Source organism: Punica granatum, chromosome 3 (assembly GCF_007655135.1).
Source record: "Punica granatum isolate Tunisia-2019 chromosome 3, ASM765513v2, whole genome shotgun sequence".
Taxonomy (NCBI): Eukaryota; Viridiplantae; Streptophyta; class Magnoliopsida; order Myrtales; family Lythraceae; genus Punica; species Punica granatum.
This window is the reverse complement of record NC_045129.1, coordinates 4,072,301-4,092,952: the sequence shown is the minus strand read 5'-3', so window position 1 is coordinate 4,092,952 and position 20,652 is coordinate 4,072,301. Positions and strand designations below refer to the sequence as shown.

The 20,652-nt window shown below is 37.7% G+C and overlaps 2 protein-coding genes and 1 long non-coding RNA gene across 3 annotated transcripts; 2 read left to right on the top strand and 1 right to left on the bottom strand.

Annotated features, from left to right (window-relative positions):
- Window positions 1–955: 955 nt before the first annotated feature.
- LOC116201368 (DNA repair protein RadA-like) lies at window positions 956–3,964 on the top strand. The gene is made up of 7 exons (XM_031532588.1): window positions 956–1,034; window positions 1,514–2,254; window positions 2,416–2,500; window positions 2,887–2,925; window positions 3,060–3,142; window positions 3,306–3,378; window positions 3,500–3,964. Exons 2-6 carry the CDS (start codon window positions 2,250–2,252, stop codon window positions 3,373–3,375), a joined length of 282 nt encoding a protein of 93 aa, XP_031388448.1. The 5' UTR covers window positions 956–1,034; window positions 1,514–2,249; the 3' UTR covers window positions 3,376–3,378; window positions 3,500–3,964.
- An 806-nt stretch (window positions 3,965–4,770) lies between these two features.
- On the top strand, window positions 4,771–9,417 carry LOC116201367 (DNA repair protein RadA-like). The gene is made up of 15 exons (XM_031532587.1): window positions 4,771–5,626; window positions 5,984–6,039; window positions 6,156–6,214; window positions 6,440–6,511; window positions 6,853–6,936; window positions 7,068–7,175; window positions 7,309–7,371; window positions 7,569–7,649; window positions 7,757–7,822; window positions 7,967–8,122; window positions 8,227–8,304; window positions 8,434–8,472; window positions 8,601–8,683; window positions 8,877–8,949; window positions 9,067–9,417. Exons 1-15 carry the CDS (start codon window positions 4,908–4,910, stop codon window positions 9,232–9,234), a joined length of 1,905 nt encoding a protein of 634 aa, XP_031388447.1. The 5' UTR covers window positions 4,771–4,907; the 3' UTR covers window positions 9,235–9,417.
- LOC116201369 lies at window positions 9,215–13,536 on the bottom strand. The gene is made up of 3 exons (XR_004155864.1): window positions 13,302–13,536; window positions 13,142–13,213; window positions 9,215–9,382 (listed from the first exon to the last, which is right to left on the bottom strand). It is a non-coding gene; the product is annotated as an uncharacterized LOC116201369 (long non-coding RNA).
- Window positions 13,537–20,652: the final 7,116 nt, after the last annotated feature.

Sequence of the window (20,652 nt, the reverse complement as noted above, 5' to 3'; positions counted from 1 at the left end):
CACCTTTTTTGATACTGAGTCTTCTATTTAATTTATTATTGAGCGATTTGGTTATGCTGTAGTGATCGCAACTTTAAGTAGTCATATCTATTTTTTAAGCTTGAAGCTTATCTATGTCTTTTGCTGATGAAATAGAAAATTGCAAATGCATCTAAGTCTTCTGGATTAGTAAAATCAATTACATACGTCCAGATCAACAGACATACGTTGATCGATATATCCGTAACTTTGTCAGGGAAATACATAAATAGATATGCAAAATATTCGTATTATTTTATATGTGAGATTACTATAATCATAACAAGAGGAGAGGAGGGGCATGAACGTTAGGCCGGGCATGAACGTTAGGCCTGGCATAAGCCTGAGCTTTCCTAACTAACCAGCACATGACCACTATGTATATATACATACACACATATTTATTTGCTCTCCATTATAAGGATTTCTTTTTTTTCCCCTCTTCTAAACAAAGGCATAAATAAGGAATTACACATTCAGCCACAGAATAAAAATAATTAAAACAACACCAACAAAGCGTTGGTTGAGTCACAAATAACTCAAAACCCTCGTCAGGAGGAGAGTACAAGTTTAAGTCCCGGAAAGCACACTCATTGGGAGGGGGAATAACCTTCAATGCTTAATCTCACTAAATTGCGATAGCAATATCTCCACAATTTTCTCCACCGAAAAAAAATACCTAAAACAAAATATTAAATTCATTGTTTGGTACTTGTTTTTCTTAAATAAGGTCTTGGATTCGAATCTTGTGAATAAATAAACCATGATTGGGAGAGTTTGTAACTCGGCTCCAACTGGATTAGTTGAAGCGCATTGTGCTTCTGAATACCAGGGCGCACACCAAAAAATTATTAAATTCATTTATATTTTATGTGTTTCTTTTTTATGCCTAGCCTAAACATAAACTTTCCCCGCTAATATCTTTGTTTCTGGGGATATTGAAGATTGCTGCGATGATTTCAGAGGGACATGATATTGGAAAACCAGCTCCTGTTGTATACGTTTCTGGCGAGGAGGTTAGATATTAGAGTCTCGTTCTCTTTTATAGTTCGTGTTGCCGCCACTGTAATCTATGCTTATTATCATGTGTCTGATTTTCAATTTTCCCTCTCAAATTTACTCCATAAAATCTATATATTGCTACACTTCTAGGAGACTAAAATATATGAGATATAGAGATGTTCTCAGGGTGCAAATCTGCTATTTACTTTCCCTGTTGAACTCAAAGATGAGTAATAAGCTGTTCTATTTGATGACTCGGGGGCAGAGCATGGAGCAAATTTGTAGCAGAGCCGACCGTCGAAGCATTGTAAAAGATGAATTATACTTGTAACTAAGTACAAATATTGAGATATTTGCCTTCTCCTCTGAGTTCCTATGGCTTCGGTACAACGGCTGGGAATTGGGACTCATGCTTCTTTGGACTATGTGATAAATTCAGATTTGCTAATTGATAGCTTGTAGTGATTCAATTAATTCGTTCATCTCTTTTCAGGACATTTTAGAAAAGACTGAGGCTCTCTTAGCTCGAGCTCTCATTATCGATTCAATCCAAACAATGTATCTGCGTGGAGTGATGGGAAATGCTAGAGGCCTCTCACAGGTGAACTCTCTGCAATTTTCCTCCTCTCATTAAGCATCAGATCAGAAGGCTTAGATTATTGTCAGTATTTGTTTATTATCTTCCCTTCTAAAGATGTAGCATTTTATGCTGAAGGCAACTTGATCAATGTGCTAATCGGTGCGTGTGATTCATGCATGTGCAACAGATCAGGGATTGCATAACAGCCTTGCATCGTTTTGCAGTGAAAACAAAAATCCCCGTCATACTGGGATGACATTTAATATTGGACACTGTTCTCATTCTTCTTTTGGTTGATTCTAATTTTGTGGAACTCTATGTTGCCTTGCGCAGTTTATCGGTAACAAAGTTTTCTTTTCAATTTTCCTATATCACATGTATATAGACTCTGCACATGACAAAAACGGGAGCAATAGCTGGACCGAAAACTTTGGAGCATATGGTTGATGTCATTTTGCATCTGGAAGTTTGTACCACCTCCAATGCTGCTTCATTTCTTTATTTTCGTTTTGTTGTTGAAGCTTGGAGCATACCATTTATGTCATTTTTTTTTTTAAATGGAAGTCTTCCTCCTCATTCCGTTCAAAGGTGGAGAAGAGCTCATCTCACCGTTTGCTTCAACCCGTGAAGAATCGATTTGGCTCCACTGATGAGGTACGAAGATAACGTTAGTGCTTTTGCTTGCGTTGCATTTGGTAATAATATTTCCATATCCCAACTCACACGGACAGGACGCTCTCCACTGAACTTGGGGAATCGACAAGACGATATTTATGTTTTTCTACAATATTGAAATTGTTTGATTCTTAATGCAGAATTGGAGTTTTTGAAATGTCACAACTGGGACGTCAGCCCGTTACAAACACAAGCGAGATATTTCAAAGCAAGACGCAGTTGGAGGTAGAGGTTTTATTTGGTCTAGCTGTTGCTATAATTATGGATGGATCCCGAAGTTAGCCCATCCAAATTCAGGGCATTTTGTTCTATTCTTTTTTCAATTTCTGTTGCATCACCTTTCCTGAAAGATGAAATTCAATGGATTAAAAACTCTAAACTATAAAGTTCCTCCGTAGGCTTTATCTTTTAAGGCTGGCTTGTCAACTTTGAGCCAGGTGAATGGTATCAAAGCTCGCAGAGCCCGCTTAATTTTCTTAGTTAGTGATGTCCTTAAGCTTCCATTCCATGAATTATTATGATCTTTGTCAAATATCAGATCCGTCACCTCTAATATCTTGCTCTGAGTATTAAATATTGCTAATTTCTGGTGGAAATGATGTGAATTGCAGGTTCTAGTGAAACAAGCTGATCTGGATCTTAGAAACAAAGTAAGACTCGATACTTTCCTCTCTGATGTCTATAAGTTTCCATATTATCGATAAAAATACTCGTATTCTCGTAGTTCAATCCATTTCTTTTGTTCCTTTTCAATTGATATTTTCCTCTTATCCCCTTTCATTAGGCTATATTCATAAATGTCACAAGTGGGGTGACCTTATCAGATACCGCTGGCGATGTTGCAGTAGCAGCAGCTATTTGCAGCAGGTGGTCGTCTTTGTCTTAGTCTAGAAGTATCTCTATCCAAAACCACGTGCTTTCTTTCTTGTTAAGTCCGCGACTTATCAGACCATTCAGATAGCGATTCTCAGTGCTTGAACGTTTTAGCCCCTTAATCACAATTATTTCTTCGGTATGTTCTTCTATTTAGTGCCTTGGAGTGTCCGATACCTTCTGGAGTTGCATTCATAGGGGAAGTTGGCCTAGCCAGTGAGCTTTGATAGGTAAGATTTGCTTCTTCAATGTTCGTGTAATGTCCCGCTCTTCTGCAATTGCAGAACTAGGGAAGACCATGCACCAACTGTAACAACATTTAAATAGTATTTCGCCTAATATATATTACAGGTATCTAGCATGGAGAAGAGGGTCAAGACACTAGCGAGGCTTGGGTAGGAATGTGCATCGTACCAGAGTCAGCTGAAAACGGTCTGCGAGGTTTGGATCTCGGGGGTCTGAATATAATTGGGTGCCAGAAGTTGAAAGAAGTTATCAAGACGGTGTTTCCGAACGTGCCTATGAAGACGTCTGATGTCTGCAAATTAAAACGAACTTACATATATTCATTTCTGCGTTTTGACGCATTAAAGATACTAACCGAGGATCTGAAGCCGGCAGATCCCAAAAAGACATGGTTATCTGCAAATAGAATATCCGCCTAATTATAGTACAAATATGGAAATGAACGAGGTTACGTATACCATTCAAGCTTTTGCTTTTTTTTGCTGAAGCCTGAATCTTGAAGCTCTGCGATTGCTGAATGTTTTGATCAAGTTAATCATATTTTTTGTTTCCGTCAGACACTGATTCTGCTTCAACTAACCGTGAATAAAACATATTCAGCAAAAAAAAAATAGTGAATAAAACAGTTATTCTCATTTCAACCTACTCTCCGGTGCCCTTCCACCACCGCGTCGTGGTCAGGAGCACCGTGGCAGCCAGTCCAATGAAGTACCGCCCTCCTATGGATGGATTCAAAATGGAAATAATCTTCATACTAATATGAAGCGACCTATTTTGTAGACCATCCAACTCTCTCATTTCTTCAACATATGATATGATATGCCTTTTCCACTATATTTTAAAACAGGACACGATGTGTGTGTCTTTTTTTTTTCTTTTTTTTTTTGGGTGATATTGCGGTATCCTCATTAGCTTGACCCTAATTCTGAGGTACTTAGACTAGTTTCGAACTCTTAAATTGTAGGTAAAGACCACTGACTTGACTAAGAGTGCTATCTGCTGTTAGACTATATCCTCGTGGTTTACACGTCTTAACTGAGTGAAATTGAACCGTCTCTAAACCAATGTGCTTATTTTTTTAAAAAAATATTTATGATTCGTGTGCAACCAATGTTAATTGAATAAACTATCAAAAGAGAGTGTAATGCAGTAACGAATGTATTCGTCTAATAACCCGTACACATTTACTAGTTATTAATAATTTCTCTTTCATGTCTTTGTAACCGAAAAAATAACATTAATTGTACGAACTTGAGGGATTCGGCACACGATTATTTTGTGTAATTACGGGGCGAAACGACAGTCGTTTCAGTGCAGCGGATGTTGTCTCCTTTCGGCTCGTGCAGGTCAACGACACGAAGACCCAGACAGTTCTCTGTTTCTTCATTTCAGGCGTCAAACTTCGCGACCTTTTTGAAGTTGGCGGGGTTTCGTGTTCTTCTCCTCTAAAACCCTGCGCATAAACCCAAAAAGGATCCCACCTTTCTGAAGCTCCACCCCCTCCTTCAATGGTATGCAAGCATCAGAGATGAAAGCTCTGAGAACCCTCTACTCCCATCGACACTTGCTCACCAACCCCCCAATCAAGCCCAGACCTTTCGTGTGCTTCAGCTCTTCAAAGAACCTTGAATCCGCCCGCCGGTTAGGATTCAGCTCCTCAGCAGGCGTCGACACTGTTTATGACCCCATCAGCAGGAGGCTTGTGACGAGGAGAGGCGCGGCGCGAAGCGGCGGCGGGCAAGAGCGAGATCTCGAGTTCGTTTCAGGCGTTTCAGGCTCCGAAAACAATGTGGAGGAGGACGAGAGGGGGACGACTCGGTGGATTGTGAAAGAGAGTAAATCGGTGAATGGGTCGTCGAATTCCTCTTCTGAGGATGGGGATGTTTCAGGGGAAAGGGTATATGCTGCGGCGAGGAAGCAGAATTCGGGGTTCCGCGCTACCGGGGCGAGTAAGAAGAGCAAGAAGGGGAAGAGCAGGACTAGCTGGGTCTGCTGTCATTGCGGGCATACGGAGGGGCAGTGGTGGGGAACTTGTCGGGCGTGTGAGAAAGTTGGGACCTTGAAGGAGTTCTTGGATGAAGAGCCTCATGGTGGTAATACTAAGGTCTCGGGTTTTCAAGTATCCGACAAAGTGGTTCAGTCTTGGCTGCCCCAGCGGGCAGGGGAGGATCGGCCGCTGAGGATAACTGAAGTGAATCGAGGATTGAATCATTCCGACTGGCGGATTCCACTGTGAGTTCATGCCCCTCGCGTCTAATTGCTGTTGTGGGACTAGATTCTAGTTTGGAAAATGTTGCTTGACTGATTTGCAGATATTACGCGATAGATGAATTGATTAGACTTCATAGTTGGTTAAAAGGTTTATATTTTTCATGTCCTGTTGTGAGTGCTGATCAAAATTCCCTTGTCTGGTACCGTTGCAAAGCTATGGGAGCTGTATTAACATTTGTTACTGATTTCTTGCCTGATGGTGCAACTGTTACACAAAAAGGGAGGATTATTTTGTTTTGGAATTGTTCAAGTGGATAATTTAAGGTCTGTATGCCAACACTTTTGGGTTGTTAAGCATTTATCGTGTTCTTTCTTTAGGTATGGACTCTTTGGACACGAGGTTTCTAGGGTACTTGGAGGTGGTCTTGTACCAGGTTTGATTCAATGATCTCTTATATGCATTGTTAAGTTTTGCTCCTTCCGTCTAATTTCATGGATTGCAGTTACTGTATGTTTATAGAAATTACTTTTTTAATGCATTACTCTGCAGGTTCTTTGGTTTTGGTTGGAGGAGATCCCGGAGTTGGCAAGAGCACGCTGTTGCTGCAGGTATGGGAACTAATTGAGGGTTGGAATATTATTCCTTTTGTTCGTTTACTGAAACAAAAGGAACTAACTGTGTTAAAGCAATTTAAAAGAGTGAAATAATGGATTCTTTTTCTTGTTTTTTTAATGATCTGTCTGGTGCACTGTTTATATGTCTTGTATGTCTATGTCACACCCCGACGACACAAACTTTGGTCACTGATATCTTTAATTTTGGGGATTTTGAAGATTGCCGCAATGATTTCTGAAGGTAATGATGTGGGAAAACCTGCTCCTGTTGTATATGTCTCAGGCGAAGAGGTTAGGTTCTCTATTCTTCTTCTCTCTTATAATGTTTTGCTGGGACCAGATTCTACCCTTGCTATCATGTTTGTGAATTTTCTATTCTCCTCTCACTTTCACGGCTCTAGATTGCTATACTTATTTCAATTTCAGACTAGAAAAGCATAATATTTATATGATTTTTTGTTTGGCTATTGTCAAAATTGTATGCTTAATAATAGTTCATGATCATGCTTGTAAACTTCTCACAGCCTGAAGTGTTTTGAGAAGATAGAAATTGTCTTAGGGCTAAACTATCTTACTTGGTTTCTTATTGAAGATGAGCAATAAACTCTTTTATTGGACTCCTTTTGTGGCAGAGCGTTGAGCAAATTTGCAGCAGAGCTGACCGTATCAGTATTGTAACGGATGAATTGTACTTGTATTCGAGTACCGATATTGAGGTACATGCCTTATCTTGTAAGTTCCTTTAGAACAACTGGGATGAAAATTGGGAATCGAGTTTCTTCAGATGAATTTAAATTTCCCAATCGAGTTTGAGTGATTCAATTGATTTGTTCATCTCTTTCTTCAGGACATTTTAGAAAAGATTCAGGCTCTCTCACCTCGAGCTCTTATTGTTGATTCAATCCAAACAGTGTATCTTCAAGGAGTGATGGGAAGTGCTGGAGGCCTTTCACAGGTGAATTCCCAGCTCTTTTGCAATTCTTGGATCAGTATCTTAGATTTTTTATATCTATGAAAGATTTATTATTGTGTGCCAGAGCAATCTGATTTGTGTGATAACTGGCGGGCACAATTGATACGTGCAACAGGTCAAGGAATGTACGTCAGCGTTGCTTCGTTTTGCAAAGAAAACAAACATCCCTGTTATATTGGTATGACTTTTAATACTGGCCACTGTTCCCATGTTAATTATTATCCAATGTTGTTGATGGATAATTGCCATATTGCCCTCTAAACTTGGCACGATGATCTTTTGGTTAATTCGAATGTTCTTGAACTCTATGTTGCCTTGCACTGTTTACCAGAGACTATGTTTTCTTTTAATTATTTTCATTTCACATTTTTGTAGATTGGGCATGTGACAAAAACCGGAGAGATCGCTGGACCGAGAGTCTTGGAGCATATCGTTGATGTCGTTTTGTATCTGGAAGTTGGTACCATCTCTAATGATGCTTCTGTTCTCTGTTGTTATTTTTATTGAAGCATATTAGTTTTGTAATGTTTTTCTGAAATCTTTGTCCCAAACTCTGTTTGAAGGGGGAGAAGAGCTCATCTCACCGTTTGCTTCGATCTGTGAAGAATCGATTTGGCTCCACTGATGAGGTCGGAATATAACTATTATTGCTTTTGCTAGCGTTGCACTTAGTTCTTGTGTTTCCATGTTCCAAATTCACATGGATTTGATGATGAATTACCACATGGTAGTTGTCTTTGTACGAGAATGACATGGTTTGATTCTTTGTACAGCTTGGAGTTTTTGAAATGTCACAGTTGGGACTTCAACCCGTTACAAACCCCAGTGAGATCTTCCTTAGCGAGGAACAGTCAGAGTCAGAGGTTTTAGCTGGTCTAGCAGTTGCTGTAATTATGGACGGATCCCGAAGTTTTCTCGTTGAAATTCAGGTTGCTTATTCTTTTCTTTTTGTTGATTTCCAAGGTTCCACTTTCCCTTTTTTTTTCCCCCTGCAGGAAAATACTAATTTCATCAACCTTCAAATTCTCTTTAGGCATTATGCTTGTCTGGCTCCTCAGTATCGAGGCAGGTGAATGGTATCCAAGCTAGCAGAGCTGACATGATTATTTCGGTAAGTAACATCCATAAGCTTTCACTCCACGGAAATAGATGTTCATTCTATTACAAATTGTCCAAAAATCAGATCTTTTATCTCTAGTATCTTGCTATTCTTCCTTTTCGGAAATGATGTGAATGGCAGGTTCTAGTGAAGCAAGCTGGTTTGAAGCTTCAAGAGAATGTAATATCTGCTCCCTTCCCCTCTGTTGGTTAACATTTATTATGAAGATTTATGATGCTCGTCCATTCTTTATTTGATTAGATTTATATTCTTTCCCAATTGATTTTTCCCTTGTCATCTTCCATTAGGCTATCTTCTTGAATGTCGTCAGTGGGGTGACCTTATCGGAGACCGCTGGCGATCTTGGAGTGGCAGCAGCAATTTGCAGCAGGTAGGTCTCTTCTGATCTCAATTCACCTATGCCAAACCCTCTCTATGTGAAACCACGCTCTTTTCTCATGTGGTCTTAAAGTCGATGCTGACCATCATAAAATCTAGCTTATGGTTCTCAGTTCATGCTTGTATATCTAGTCCCCTTTAGTAATACTTTTTTCCCCCCCCCCCCTGTATGGGCTTCTCTTCAGCTTTTTAGAGTTTCCGATACCCTCTGGAATTGCATTTATTGGGGAAGTCGGCCTAGGGGGTGAGCTTCGCACGGTAAGATTTACATCTCAAGTGTTCATGTTAAAGGTTGTTCTGTTTCTAAACCAAACTAGGTACCGTGCATGACGTATAACTATAATATTGAAAAGTATTTCATCGAATGTGTTATAGGTGCCGAGAATGGAGAAGAGGGTTAATACTCTAGCAAAGCTTGGGTACAGGACGTGCATTGTACCAAAGTCTGCTGAGAAGGTTCTGGAGGCATCTGATTTTGGAGATATGATGATAATTGGGTGTCGGAATCTGAAGGAAGTCATTAACAAGGTATTTGTGACATAGCAACGAAGATGAACCCGAACTATGATGACTGTACGGTGAAGATGATCCCCAATTAAAATGATTGTACATGTGACATATCACCTGCAAAAGGGGAGAATCGGGAGGGGATCGCAATGCCGCTCTCTTCGATGCTTAAATCAGAATGCTCCTAACAAATAGAGTAATTAAGATAAATTAATTAAATGCTGACTTTAAAAAGAAAAAGAAAACCGCCCATCACCAGAAGAAAACAAAGTGCATAGAATTAAGTTGTATTTCTAGAATCTGTGATTTGAGAATAACGAACTCCCAAAATAGGAAAAACTTGATAATAAGCAACTAAAAGCGCCAGCAGCAGCAGCGGTCACTCAGTGAACGCGAGGTTCGGGCACATCATTGTATGCGTCTAGTTCCCACAACATTCGCATAACCAAAAAATCGGAACATAAACATTGCGATTGCTGCCTCTGCGGGATCTTAGAAGTGTTATCCGAGTCATACTATCAGCCTTCTTGACTCTGCTGGAATTGGTCTGTATACCGAAATTTATCGCGGTATTCTTTTTCTCGGTGAAATGAGGAGGTCTAGGGCACCGCATGGGCTGATAATATAATCACCGATTTACCTCAACCACGGGCCCCTAGCTCAGGACGATATGGACGAAGCGGACTGGTGCTTATATGATCATCCTATGCAATGCCCAGGAGCTCAATTTCGGGATACAGACCAACTCGAGTGTAATCAAGTGGATGGGCAATGTTCTGATAGGTTTAGGTGGTGTTTGGTTTCATAGTAGGATTTTAGAATTGTGATTTTGATTTTGATTTTGAGTGGTATAAATGGGGTCCACCCTTTGACTTTGTAAGAGTTATGTTGTTTTGTTGTGGGAAAAAGTAATATAAATGGGACCCACTCTTTGACTTCTTTGTATGAGTTATTTTGTTTTATAGTGGGTAGAATTAAGTTAGAATTAAGTTAGTATCTTGCGTTTCTAATTATGTAAGTGATCCGTTTCCGGACGAGAATGGACGATCAGTCTGGTTTAGTTTATATCTGACTTTTTGTTGAAGAACAGATGAGACCACCCGAAATTCTCTCCTAATAATTAGGACCTGGCAGCGCAACTGACAAGAAAGTGTCGACCTATGAATTGGTCTTTCTCGAAATAAATGTTTTTGCCCTTCTAGCTCATCTCAATTATCGTCTTCCGTTATTAAAATTAAATTTCCGATTTTTAGTAATTTTCTTTTTTATATAATTTTCCCCTTGAGTGGATGATAACTTTTGTTTTATATCCCAATATTAGTTTCTTTTGGGTAGCTAAAAACCCCAATGTTTGTTTCTGCGTCATAATGAAGGTTCCAGAAATAAGAATTGAACTTTAATTCTCTTCGTTCTAGGTTGGATGACATATATATATATATATATATAGATAGATAGATAGATTTTATCTGTATGATAGACTTGCATTCAGATATTGAATTTAAGGGCCATTTTAACTCTAAGGCAGCGTAAAGCCTTGGCAAGGCGTGCATAAGTCATTAGTTCACAGTAGACCTGATATTAATAAGATAATTAGAAATAGAAGAAAGAAAGACCCAGAAATTGTAAACCACGAATTTGATCAATTTGCACATGTTATAAAATATTTTCCAGAAAAAGGCTTTCTTTCAATGTCATTTTCAAAATCTTAGTACTTTAAATACTGACAATGTACTGAAATTATTCCGATTATAGTTCTTTCCGTTATTAAAATTAGTATTTACATGTAATTACAATTCAAGTAATGATGGCGTACTAAAGTTATACCGATTTTAATGCTTTTAGTTAATGAAATTGGTGGCAAATCCTATAGAGTTAAATTGAGATAAGGACGCCCTATATATCCTCTTCTGTTGAAGGTTACTCTCTACTTAATAGGAAATGATTCGTCATCTAATACTAAGGGCTTTGAACGTAGACTAACCCAATATTACCTCCGTTGCAATCATGCGTATTTTACCAATAACTTCACCGCCAAACAATAAACACTGAAAGTTAAATCGAGTTTAATGCTAACTTCAATTATGAAACGATTCAAAGATTACCAAAGGCCTAGCAATCATTCACATTTGAGAAAAAAGGCACTGCTTAAAACGTCAAAGAAATTTGCACGTTAATACACCCGATCGAGGACAAACACAAGTTGATGATCGTAGTCATTCTACTCAAAGAATCCTAAGCCTGCAAATAATTTCAGAGGGAAACTACAAGCATTTCAAAATTTTCTCTTGTTTTTCTTTCGGTTTGAGAGCTTGGCCCCACGGCCTTTTGGATTTTGACTGTACATCCCAGAAAGAGTGCATAAATTTGCCAACAGCTAAACTGACAGTTTTGAAGTATCACATGTCGAAGGTTGACGTGTTAAGGGAGATGATTAGGAAATTAACCGATATAGAATCCACCACAAAGCCCATGCAGTTTTATCGATCATGATCACCAAGTTTTGTTGCTTCTCGAAGACCAATGTTGATAAGATCTCTTGGATATATCACCTTATTAGATCGCTACGCAGAATACTTATTACCCGCATTGATATCTGAGAAGCAACAAAATCTGATCATCATGCTGAAACTAAATGGGCGACGTGGTGGAATCTATATGTTACTTCCTACGCGTTCTTCCTTATCATCTCGACCCTCTACATACTGTATTTCGTGATCGTCGATTCAATTATTGGTAAATCTATTCAATCTTTCTCAAGTGCACATCAAATGTCCGAAAGGTTATGAGCCAAACTTCTCAGGCTGGAAAAACAAACAAAGGATGATGATGAAATATATTAAAGTTTCCCTCACTTGAGATTATTTTGATTTGAGTGAATTATTTGCAGGTTAGGACGATTCTTCAAGATTCAACTACGGCCATCAGCTTATATTTGTCTTCAAGATTCAACTTTGCAAATATCTTTGGCTTTCTCAATGGTACAATTATTCTCAAGACGTCAAGACTGCTACCAGTTTTTATATTTCATAAATCAACTTCAACATTAAATTCATTTAACCTTCAATATGCATTGTTCAATGGTACTATTGTAGGCAAAATATGCACGATCAGGAGGTACTACTGGGGCAGTATATGTTTCAAAGCCCTTATTTGATAATAAATCATTTCCCAAGTAATTATAGAGATTATTTTCAAAGTGGGAAACTTTTCCTCTTTTTTCCTAAATGGGGAAAGTATACTGAAAAAGACTATGAAATTAACTTCTTTAATTTTTCAAGTTTGCAAAATGTGAATTGAGTTTCATTGTACTAGGCACATGGCCTTCCTTATAATTGAAAAGATGTGAAAATTGAGCTGATCATGTTTAATTTTTATTCCTATAGAAATAACAAGTTACTTGCAAAGTAGCAAAATTTTTTTACCGTTTTATTTCTTTTTAATTTTCCATTTCCTATCTTCTTCTTTTTTTTCATGGACTGAGAAAACTCAAAAAGCTCCCCTTATTGAGGGAAACGTTGACGGGAAGGGGTACCTAATTTCTAATTGTAGTTTCAAAATTAAATTAATTACTTGCTTTTGCTTCTCTTTTTGAAACTTTAAATACATAGGATTAGTGGTTGAATTTGGCACTTGTAAGGAAACATGCGGTGTGTTTAATGTCTATATTTCTTTGTTTGTTCATTATTTATTTTTCGAACATTAATAATACATTCTGGACACATAATTGAATTTTTGGGTTATAAATCAGCTGAATTTTATATTTAATGGAAGTTTAAGAAGTAACATATACCTATTATATTTTGCTTTGCTAAATTTGGAATTTCTAGCATTTCATATTTTGCAGTATAACTACTTATTTTATATAGGACATATGCATATATAATTTTTCTACTTATGCTCGCAACACGTGAATGATAATATTGACAATCAATGAATAGTTTACCAGATTTCCGGATTGTTGCGCCTGCAACGAGATGTTGTAGTTGAACATCTCCTCCTGTTACATATTGCAGTACTGCAGAAAATGGTAACAGGATCATCGATTTGAATTGACTGAAGAGAGATATATTTCCAGAAAGAGAGAGATTGAAGGATGCACGCACCTTTGTGACTGGACCATGAAAATCGCCATTCGCCATTCAATGTCGACTAGTTGCAGAGAGGGAAGGTAAATGAACTTTTCTACAGTCTTCTAGGAGCTATGATCTTCAACACTCTTGGTTCCATCTAGATTAATGTAAGGTGTGAGGATTCGAACACAAGGAGGATACATTCTAAAGGTGTGTGTTCCAGTAACAGGTTTCCTTTCTGGAGAAAACCTTATTGTTTAGTATAGCGTTGATTTCATAATCTGTCCCTATGGATGGACAATTTGCGGGTTTTTATATCTGATATTTTGGAAGGACGAACGAGGTTACACGAGAATTTCTCCCAGTTGTTAGGACATTGGCGATGGAATTGACGATAAGAAAGTTTCAACCAGTGAATTGGTCAATTGTAAATCCAGAGGACGTAATTTTCATTTTATTGTAAAATTTATAATTTACTAATATATTAATTTATATTTACTTATCTTCTTAAATATAATTTTTTTTCGTACTTTACTGGTGAAATTCAATTGCAATAACTCATATATATATATATATATATATATATATATATTAAAATTGATTATACATAGTATTTTCAACAATTCAAAAAAAAACCATATATTATATAATAAAATTGACATAATCACATTCCATAGGTGTAATGCATGGATTCATGGCTGATGTATATATATATATATATATATATATACTAGATAAATATATGTGTTATGCACGGATTTCACTAAATCTCATGAATCATTTAATGTGAATATCTTTATTTATTATATCTTATCCACAATTAAACTTAGGTGATTCTTTGTTATAGATTATGAGAAATGTTAGTAAATTACTTTTTTGAACAAAAAAAAAAAAGGAGAAGCCTTACATGTTGGACTTGCATTTCGGTGAGATGAAAGCCCCTTCTCTGCTTTTATATAATAGTATATGGATATGCATTTCATCCTTTTAACTATAAAAGTGAAATAAAAATTATATTTTTAATTTATTTTGCTATTTATAATTATTAAAAAGGCAAATATTTTTAGAATAAAATAAATAATTTTCTAATGAAATGTTAGTAATCTGCAAAAAAAATGTTAGTAATTTTCAGAAGGTATAATATAAGACAAAAATTTTATGTGTATCTATACTTTTAGTTCTAATTATTTTACTAATATATCAAATTAATAGATTGAAGGTATTATCATAAAATGACATATATTTTCATCAATCCGTTTTTCTTACGAAACACCAAAATATTACATTACCGTATAATTTCTCAGTAACACAATGTACTTACCAAATGCAGTAATGGTAATATTCCTGAAATCTAACATTCACGAGCTCACTTGTGCAGGATAATCTAACAATTCGCAAACCAAACGGGCCTAGGTTGATATATATCAACACTATTTGAACTTCAATATCGAGAGATTGAACAGGAATTAGTGGCTCCACACCTGAATGTTCATGGGTTTCTGTAAATGGGTTTTGACCCTACCCGGACATTAATGGGTAATAAAAGGATTTTGCTTGTTGGGATATGGGCATGATTTAGGGATTTTTCGCCAAGACTCTATAGGATTTAGGAATAGTCTGATATTTGGCATCAAAACTCGTTCCAGACTTGTTAAGCTAAAAAATAATAAAATACCCTAATTCATTTGTTAATTTTACAAAATACCCTTTAATTAAGTTGCAAACATCACTCATCACCCTCATCGTTGCTTCATGTATCCCCTTTCTCTGTATTCCCTCTGCCTCCTCAATCCTCTCCACACTCACCGGTCAAGCACCGATCTTCTCAAGCTATCATCTTATAACACCTTACCCTTCTGTTCATGTTCTTTTACAATGGATACGTATGCATTAATGGTAAAGTTGGGTTCCCAGTGAAAATCCATTAAGGATTTTAGATTTTTCTGACAAATTCTTAACAAATTTGGGAAGGATTTGGAGGCAGACCATTTTTAAAGGATTTGGATTTTGGGAAGAATCCAACCGTTTCAGGTGCCCATAAACATCCTATCCACGCCTTAAGAAATTTGGAGAAGTATTCTTGAAAATCTTTTCAGAGAATTTGCGAGAGCCAAAAAATTATCTGTGATGCATTTAGATCCACCATACTGCGTACGAGGAGGTCGCAAGGCAATGAGTGCACGGATTGCCTTGCTGATTGGGCTTTGAAGCAACCGGTAGGAGCGCATGCTTTGGAACATATAAAAAGGCTGTCCTGAGGGACTGTGCCTCTTTAATGATCTTATACGAGCTAATCCATTCACTTTTGCTTCTCTCTCTCTTTTTTCTTTTTTTTTATTACGAGAGAATTTTCGTGCCCTCTTTTATAGGAATTACTGAATTAGAGTATGTTGATTATGCATTTCTCGAAACGAATAAAAGACTTATAGATTACAAGGACAATGGTATGCCTCTTCTGATCCCTCTCTCTCTCTCTCTCTTTTTTTCTGCGTACTTCCCGCCTGGTGATGCATCATTTGGGTTCCTATGGATCATTTGATTTGTTAATATTGAATACTTGGATTCTCAATCATTTAATGCATTAGTGGAGGAAGGTCCTTTCGCTTGGACATGCCAAAAATATAATGTTTCGAAAACAATTAATTTGGCCTACCAAAGTATACTAATTACACATCTTAGCTCTTTCATATATTACAAGAAATAGTTTGTAATGTACTTCTGCTAGATAAGAGGCGGAGGAATATTCTTTCCATTGGTCATGCCAACTATATAATCAAATTAAAATGTTAAAATAATTAGTGTTTTCTAAGCATAAGCTCCTCCCTCTAGGATTGAGGTGTAAACATATACTCTTTTTCTTCATTTTAATTAACAAGAAAAATAATATTTGGCTCTTGTGCCCCTTAAGTAGAATTTCAAATTCAAATCTTGTCAATGCAATTAAAAATTTACACTCGAAGAACTTCACCTCTTAACAGATCGATCAAGTTTGAACTGAATTAATTGGAGCCTGTGAGCTTTCGGGTACTGGGTGCACACCTAAAAAGAAAATGCTGCCTTTTCACAAGGATGGTGAATAAGCATAAACTTCTAGAAAACCGCTGTCAGAAGGAGACAAAATGCTTATGCCTAATCAGATGGATAAATTCAAGAGCCAATGATATATAAATATCATACTTATATATAATAAATGTAAAGACGGAGACATCAATGTAAAAGTATGTTTATATATAGTTAGAACCAATTAAGGAAAGATAATCAAGTAATGACTCAGGACAGGCTTTCCATGGCTGCGAAAATTGTCATGGTTGTGATCTTTATAGTAGCATGTTGTTATTTGAAAGTTGCTGAATGCTACTCATGCAAGCCTAATAGTCCTGACACTCACGTTGTGTCATTCATATGCAATGGCAAACATTTTGGAGCATTCTCAGATTACGACCATGCCGTTGGATGTGTGGAGCAAGATTTATATCACAGCACAGCGGACCATGGCTATAATTATTATGCACAATGTCAACATGGTGCGGTTGTCGTATACGGGCATGCAGCTTGTCATGGAGGACTTTCAAAATTTGGTTGCCAGGTTTGTATAAATGAAGCTCAATGCAAACTATTTTATAAATGCAAGCTGAGTATTGGAGCGCAATTTCAACTTCAAGACTGTAGGGTTAGGTATGAGATTTATTCCTTCACAGAATGATATTTTCTTCTATTTTATGCTTCATGAATAAGTATACTTTATGGGCAACTTGCATCAGTTTTCCCGAATTTGTCTATCTCTGTGAGCAAGTGAGCAAGAAAATATAAATCATAAATATTACTCTTGCGGTAAGCAAAGAGGGATGTGGTGAAAGAAGAGTAAGCACGGAGGGAGAGAGTTTGATGAAACTATTCCTTATATTGGTAGCTTAATTACACCCCGTTTGGTTCATTAAAAATTAGTTCGGAATAACCAACGTGGGTTGATTCAAGCGGTTTGGCACTGGTTCCGCTTAAGCAAAGTTTCGGATTTGAGTTCTTATGAATGCAGAAAATCCACTCTGTGAGAACTTTATCCCTTAGTGATCCGACTTGGCTCGACTAGATTGGTCGGGGCCCAATTGAGCTTCCGGATATTATGGTTCACACCGAAAAGGAAATAAGTTCAGAATCGGAATCGAAGTCCCTCATTCCGATTAATTGTGGACGTTTGTTTCGAAGAAATCGAAACCCAATTCTCCTAAACTTCGGAAACTATTTCCCTAAATTCTACAATGATTGGCTAAAAAAAACTACGGTAGTTGACTATATCTCTGCAGATTATATATATATATATATGGCATTTGATGAAACGCGGATGCGGATTATATATTTTAATGTATGTTCTTCAGCCTTAAGCTAAGCTGTGAGTTGAAAAATCCGAAACCGATCCCGCACAAAGCAGGGGTCTTCAGATAATACTGAAGGTCGCCTGTGTCTAAATCCAATCGATAAAGATAGATGCAGCCAATGGATATAATCAACTATAGGAATTTCATTAATTGATATTTAATCGTGGAAAATGATTCCGCCAAAATCATGAAAACAACAGGACCATATTAGCTAGTGATCTTCCTCAGCTTCTTGGACTTTCCGATACCTCCCAGATTGCATTTGCCTTAGCTGCACTAGTTGTATGGATGAAGGTATCATGAACCAAATATGAATGAAGTTTATATGTGCTATGAAGTATAACTCGCTGAGTATATGTTATATACGTACCAAATGGAGCAGAGAGTCGCTAGCAATGCTCGGGCACTAGACATGCATCACACAAAAGCCAGTAGACAGAAGTCTCTGGAAGATTCGGAGATTTTGGCAACAGGATGATCGTTGGTGCTGGTATACGAAGGAAGCTACAAAGACAGTACTTGTAAATTCATCTTCTCTCTCTGATCATAGAAAATCATTACGCTGTACGACAAATTTGAGATGAGCAAAGGTTCTGTGTCGTGAACTTCAAATGCAGTAAACTAATGGTCTGGAAGTTCATTCCCAATTGTTTGGCATGTCAGTAAGCCGGCATCTGGTCATTTCTCTACGGGAAAAATCATTTCAGACCAAATTGATCACCAAACATTGAGATTGTGCGTTACTGTCGAACTGCCACGAGTGATATGAGTGTTAGCTGCGCGGTTTGACTATAAGTTCCTTAAGCATAGGTTCTCTGGTAGACCAAAAATAATTCTGGTTGAGCACGGCAATTTGTTGAACATAGCAGAAAGGAATTTGCTTGGATTAATAATATCGGGAAAAAGAAAGTGCATTAATAATATCACTGTACTTGAATTTCTTTTTTGCGATTATATAGGAGGATTATAGGCTTATAAGACTTCTTTCTTTTCTCATTTCATTTTCGACTGTGAAAAACGTGCACGATATTGGAAAACTATCTTGGCAGATTTTATTAAATGTTCTAAACAGAGGGTTAAATTGAATTGCCAGTTCGTTTTTGCAGCTTAACATAATCTCGGAAGTGAAGGAATTTTGGATATGATTATTTGTGTCATTAAGGCTCATCCGAGAAGGATCGAATCCGATCCACAGGCTTTTTCATGTCCAGTAATGGCCTTTTGGTAATCGTCAAGAAACATAATTTTTCAATTAATTCTATCTGCGAACCATGAAACAAAATGGTAACAAACAGCGCAACTATTACAATCTCAGAACGGAAGTCCAGACATTGTCGATGCTGTGTACTCGAGAATTACTATCGGTTTGTACAAGAATTAAAATGTAACAATGATCCATTGATTTATGTAAGAATAGTATAAAAACTGTTGATGAGGCAACAGAACAATATCTTGGCGAAAAGGGCAGTTGTTTCAGGGCAGTGAATGTTGTCTCTTGCAGGTCAGTGCTCTGTTTCTTCATTCCCTTGGCATCAAACTTCGCGACCGTTTGAAGTTGGCCGGCGTTCTTTCTTGTTCTTCTGTTCACTCATGCTGGGGAAAATCCTACCTTTCTGAACCTCCATGCTCTCTTTCAATGATCTGCAAGCATCAGAGATGAAAGCTCTGAGAACCCTCTACTCTCGCAGGCACTTGCTGACCAACCCTCACAATCAAGCCCAGACCTTTCCATCCGCCGGTTAGGCTACTGAGGCGATTAAGAAGAGTAAGTCAGGAAGAGCACGACTAACTGCGTCTGCTGTCATTGTGAGCATGTGGGAGGGCAGCGGCGAGGAACTTGTCAGGCGTGTGGGAAAGTTAGGACCTTGAAGGAGTTCTGGATGAAGAACCTAATGGTGACAATGCTAAGGTCACGGGTCACGGGGTCTCAAGTATCGGACAAAGTGGTTCATTCGTGGCTGCCCCGGCAGGCAGGGGAGGATCGGCCACAGGTAGAATCATTTTCGTCCATGAGTACTTGCCTCTCGCATCTAATTGCTGTCGTAAGGCATGATTCTGATTGAGAAATGTTGCTCAATAGATTTCCAGATAAACATGGCGGATGAAATGATTAGACTTCATAAATTGATGGTTAAAAAGTTTATATGCGGCAAGTCTGGTTGTGATTGCTCATAGAAATTCCTTTGTATTTGGTATTGTTCCAATGCTATGGGAAGCTGTATTATCATTTGTTACTGGTTTCTTGCTTGATGGTGCTACTGCCGCTTATACGTAAAAGGGAGGATTATTTTGTTTGGAATTGTTCGAGTGCATTTCTTTTTGTGAACTACTTGTGGTCATTAATTGATTTGAATTTTAAGGTCTCTGTCCCAACGCTTTTGGATTATTAAGCATGTTCGGTGTTCTTTCTTCAGGTTTGGACGCTTTGCACACGAGGTTTCTAAGAGGGTCTTGTGCCAGGTCTGTACAATGTTTTATTAAGTATGTCTTCGAGTTTTGCTCCCCTTCCATCCAATTTCATGGAATGCAGTTATTGCATTTTTTTTTAAAAAAAATTACCTTTTGATTGGAGGAGATTTCGGAGCTGGCAAGAACACTCTGTTGCTGCAGGTATGGGGATTAACTGAGGGGTTAAACTTTATTTTATTTGTTCATTTGATGGAACAGAAGGATTTAACTTTGCATAGCAATTCTGCTGAGTGAAATATCCAGAAGTATTCTTGAGTTGTCCGATACATTGGTTATATGTCCTGTACGTCTTTCTCTCACCCTAAAGAGTCAAAGACACGAACTTTGGCCACTAATATCTTTGTTTTTGGGTATTCTGAAGATTGCTGCAATGATTTCTCAAGGGCATGATGTTGGAAAACCTGCTCCTGCTGTATACGTCTCAGGTGAAGAGGGTATTAGATTCTATAGTCCTCTCCTCTTTTATAACGTTTTGTGGCTTTTGCCGCAACTGTATCCTACACTTCCAGTCATGTTTTGTGCTTTTTCTATAGATCGCCAAT

Bases quoted from the DNA above. Each gene is read 5' to 3' on its own strand.
- LOC116201367 (XM_031532587.1), top strand. From the start codon at position 4,908: ATGCAAGCATCAGAGATGAAAGCTCTGAGAACCCTCTACTCCCATCGA. The intron at 7,176-7,308 runs GTGAATTCCCAG...TACGTGCAACAG, and splicing joins GTGCTGGAGGCCTTTCACAG to GTCAAGGAATGTACGTCAGC. The intron at 7,823-7,966 runs GTCGGAATATAA...TTCTTTGTACAG, and splicing joins GATTTGGCTCCACTGATGAG to CTTGGAGTTTTTGAAATGTC.
- LOC116201368 (XM_031532588.1), top strand. The intron at 2,501-2,886 runs GTAGAGGTTTTA...TGTGAATTGCAG, and splicing joins AAAGCAAGACGCAGTTGGAG to GTTCTAGTGAAACAAGCTGA. The intron at 2,926-3,059 runs GTAAGACTCGAT...CCCTTTCATTAG, and splicing joins ATCTGGATCTTAGAAACAAA to GCTATATTCATAAATGTCAC.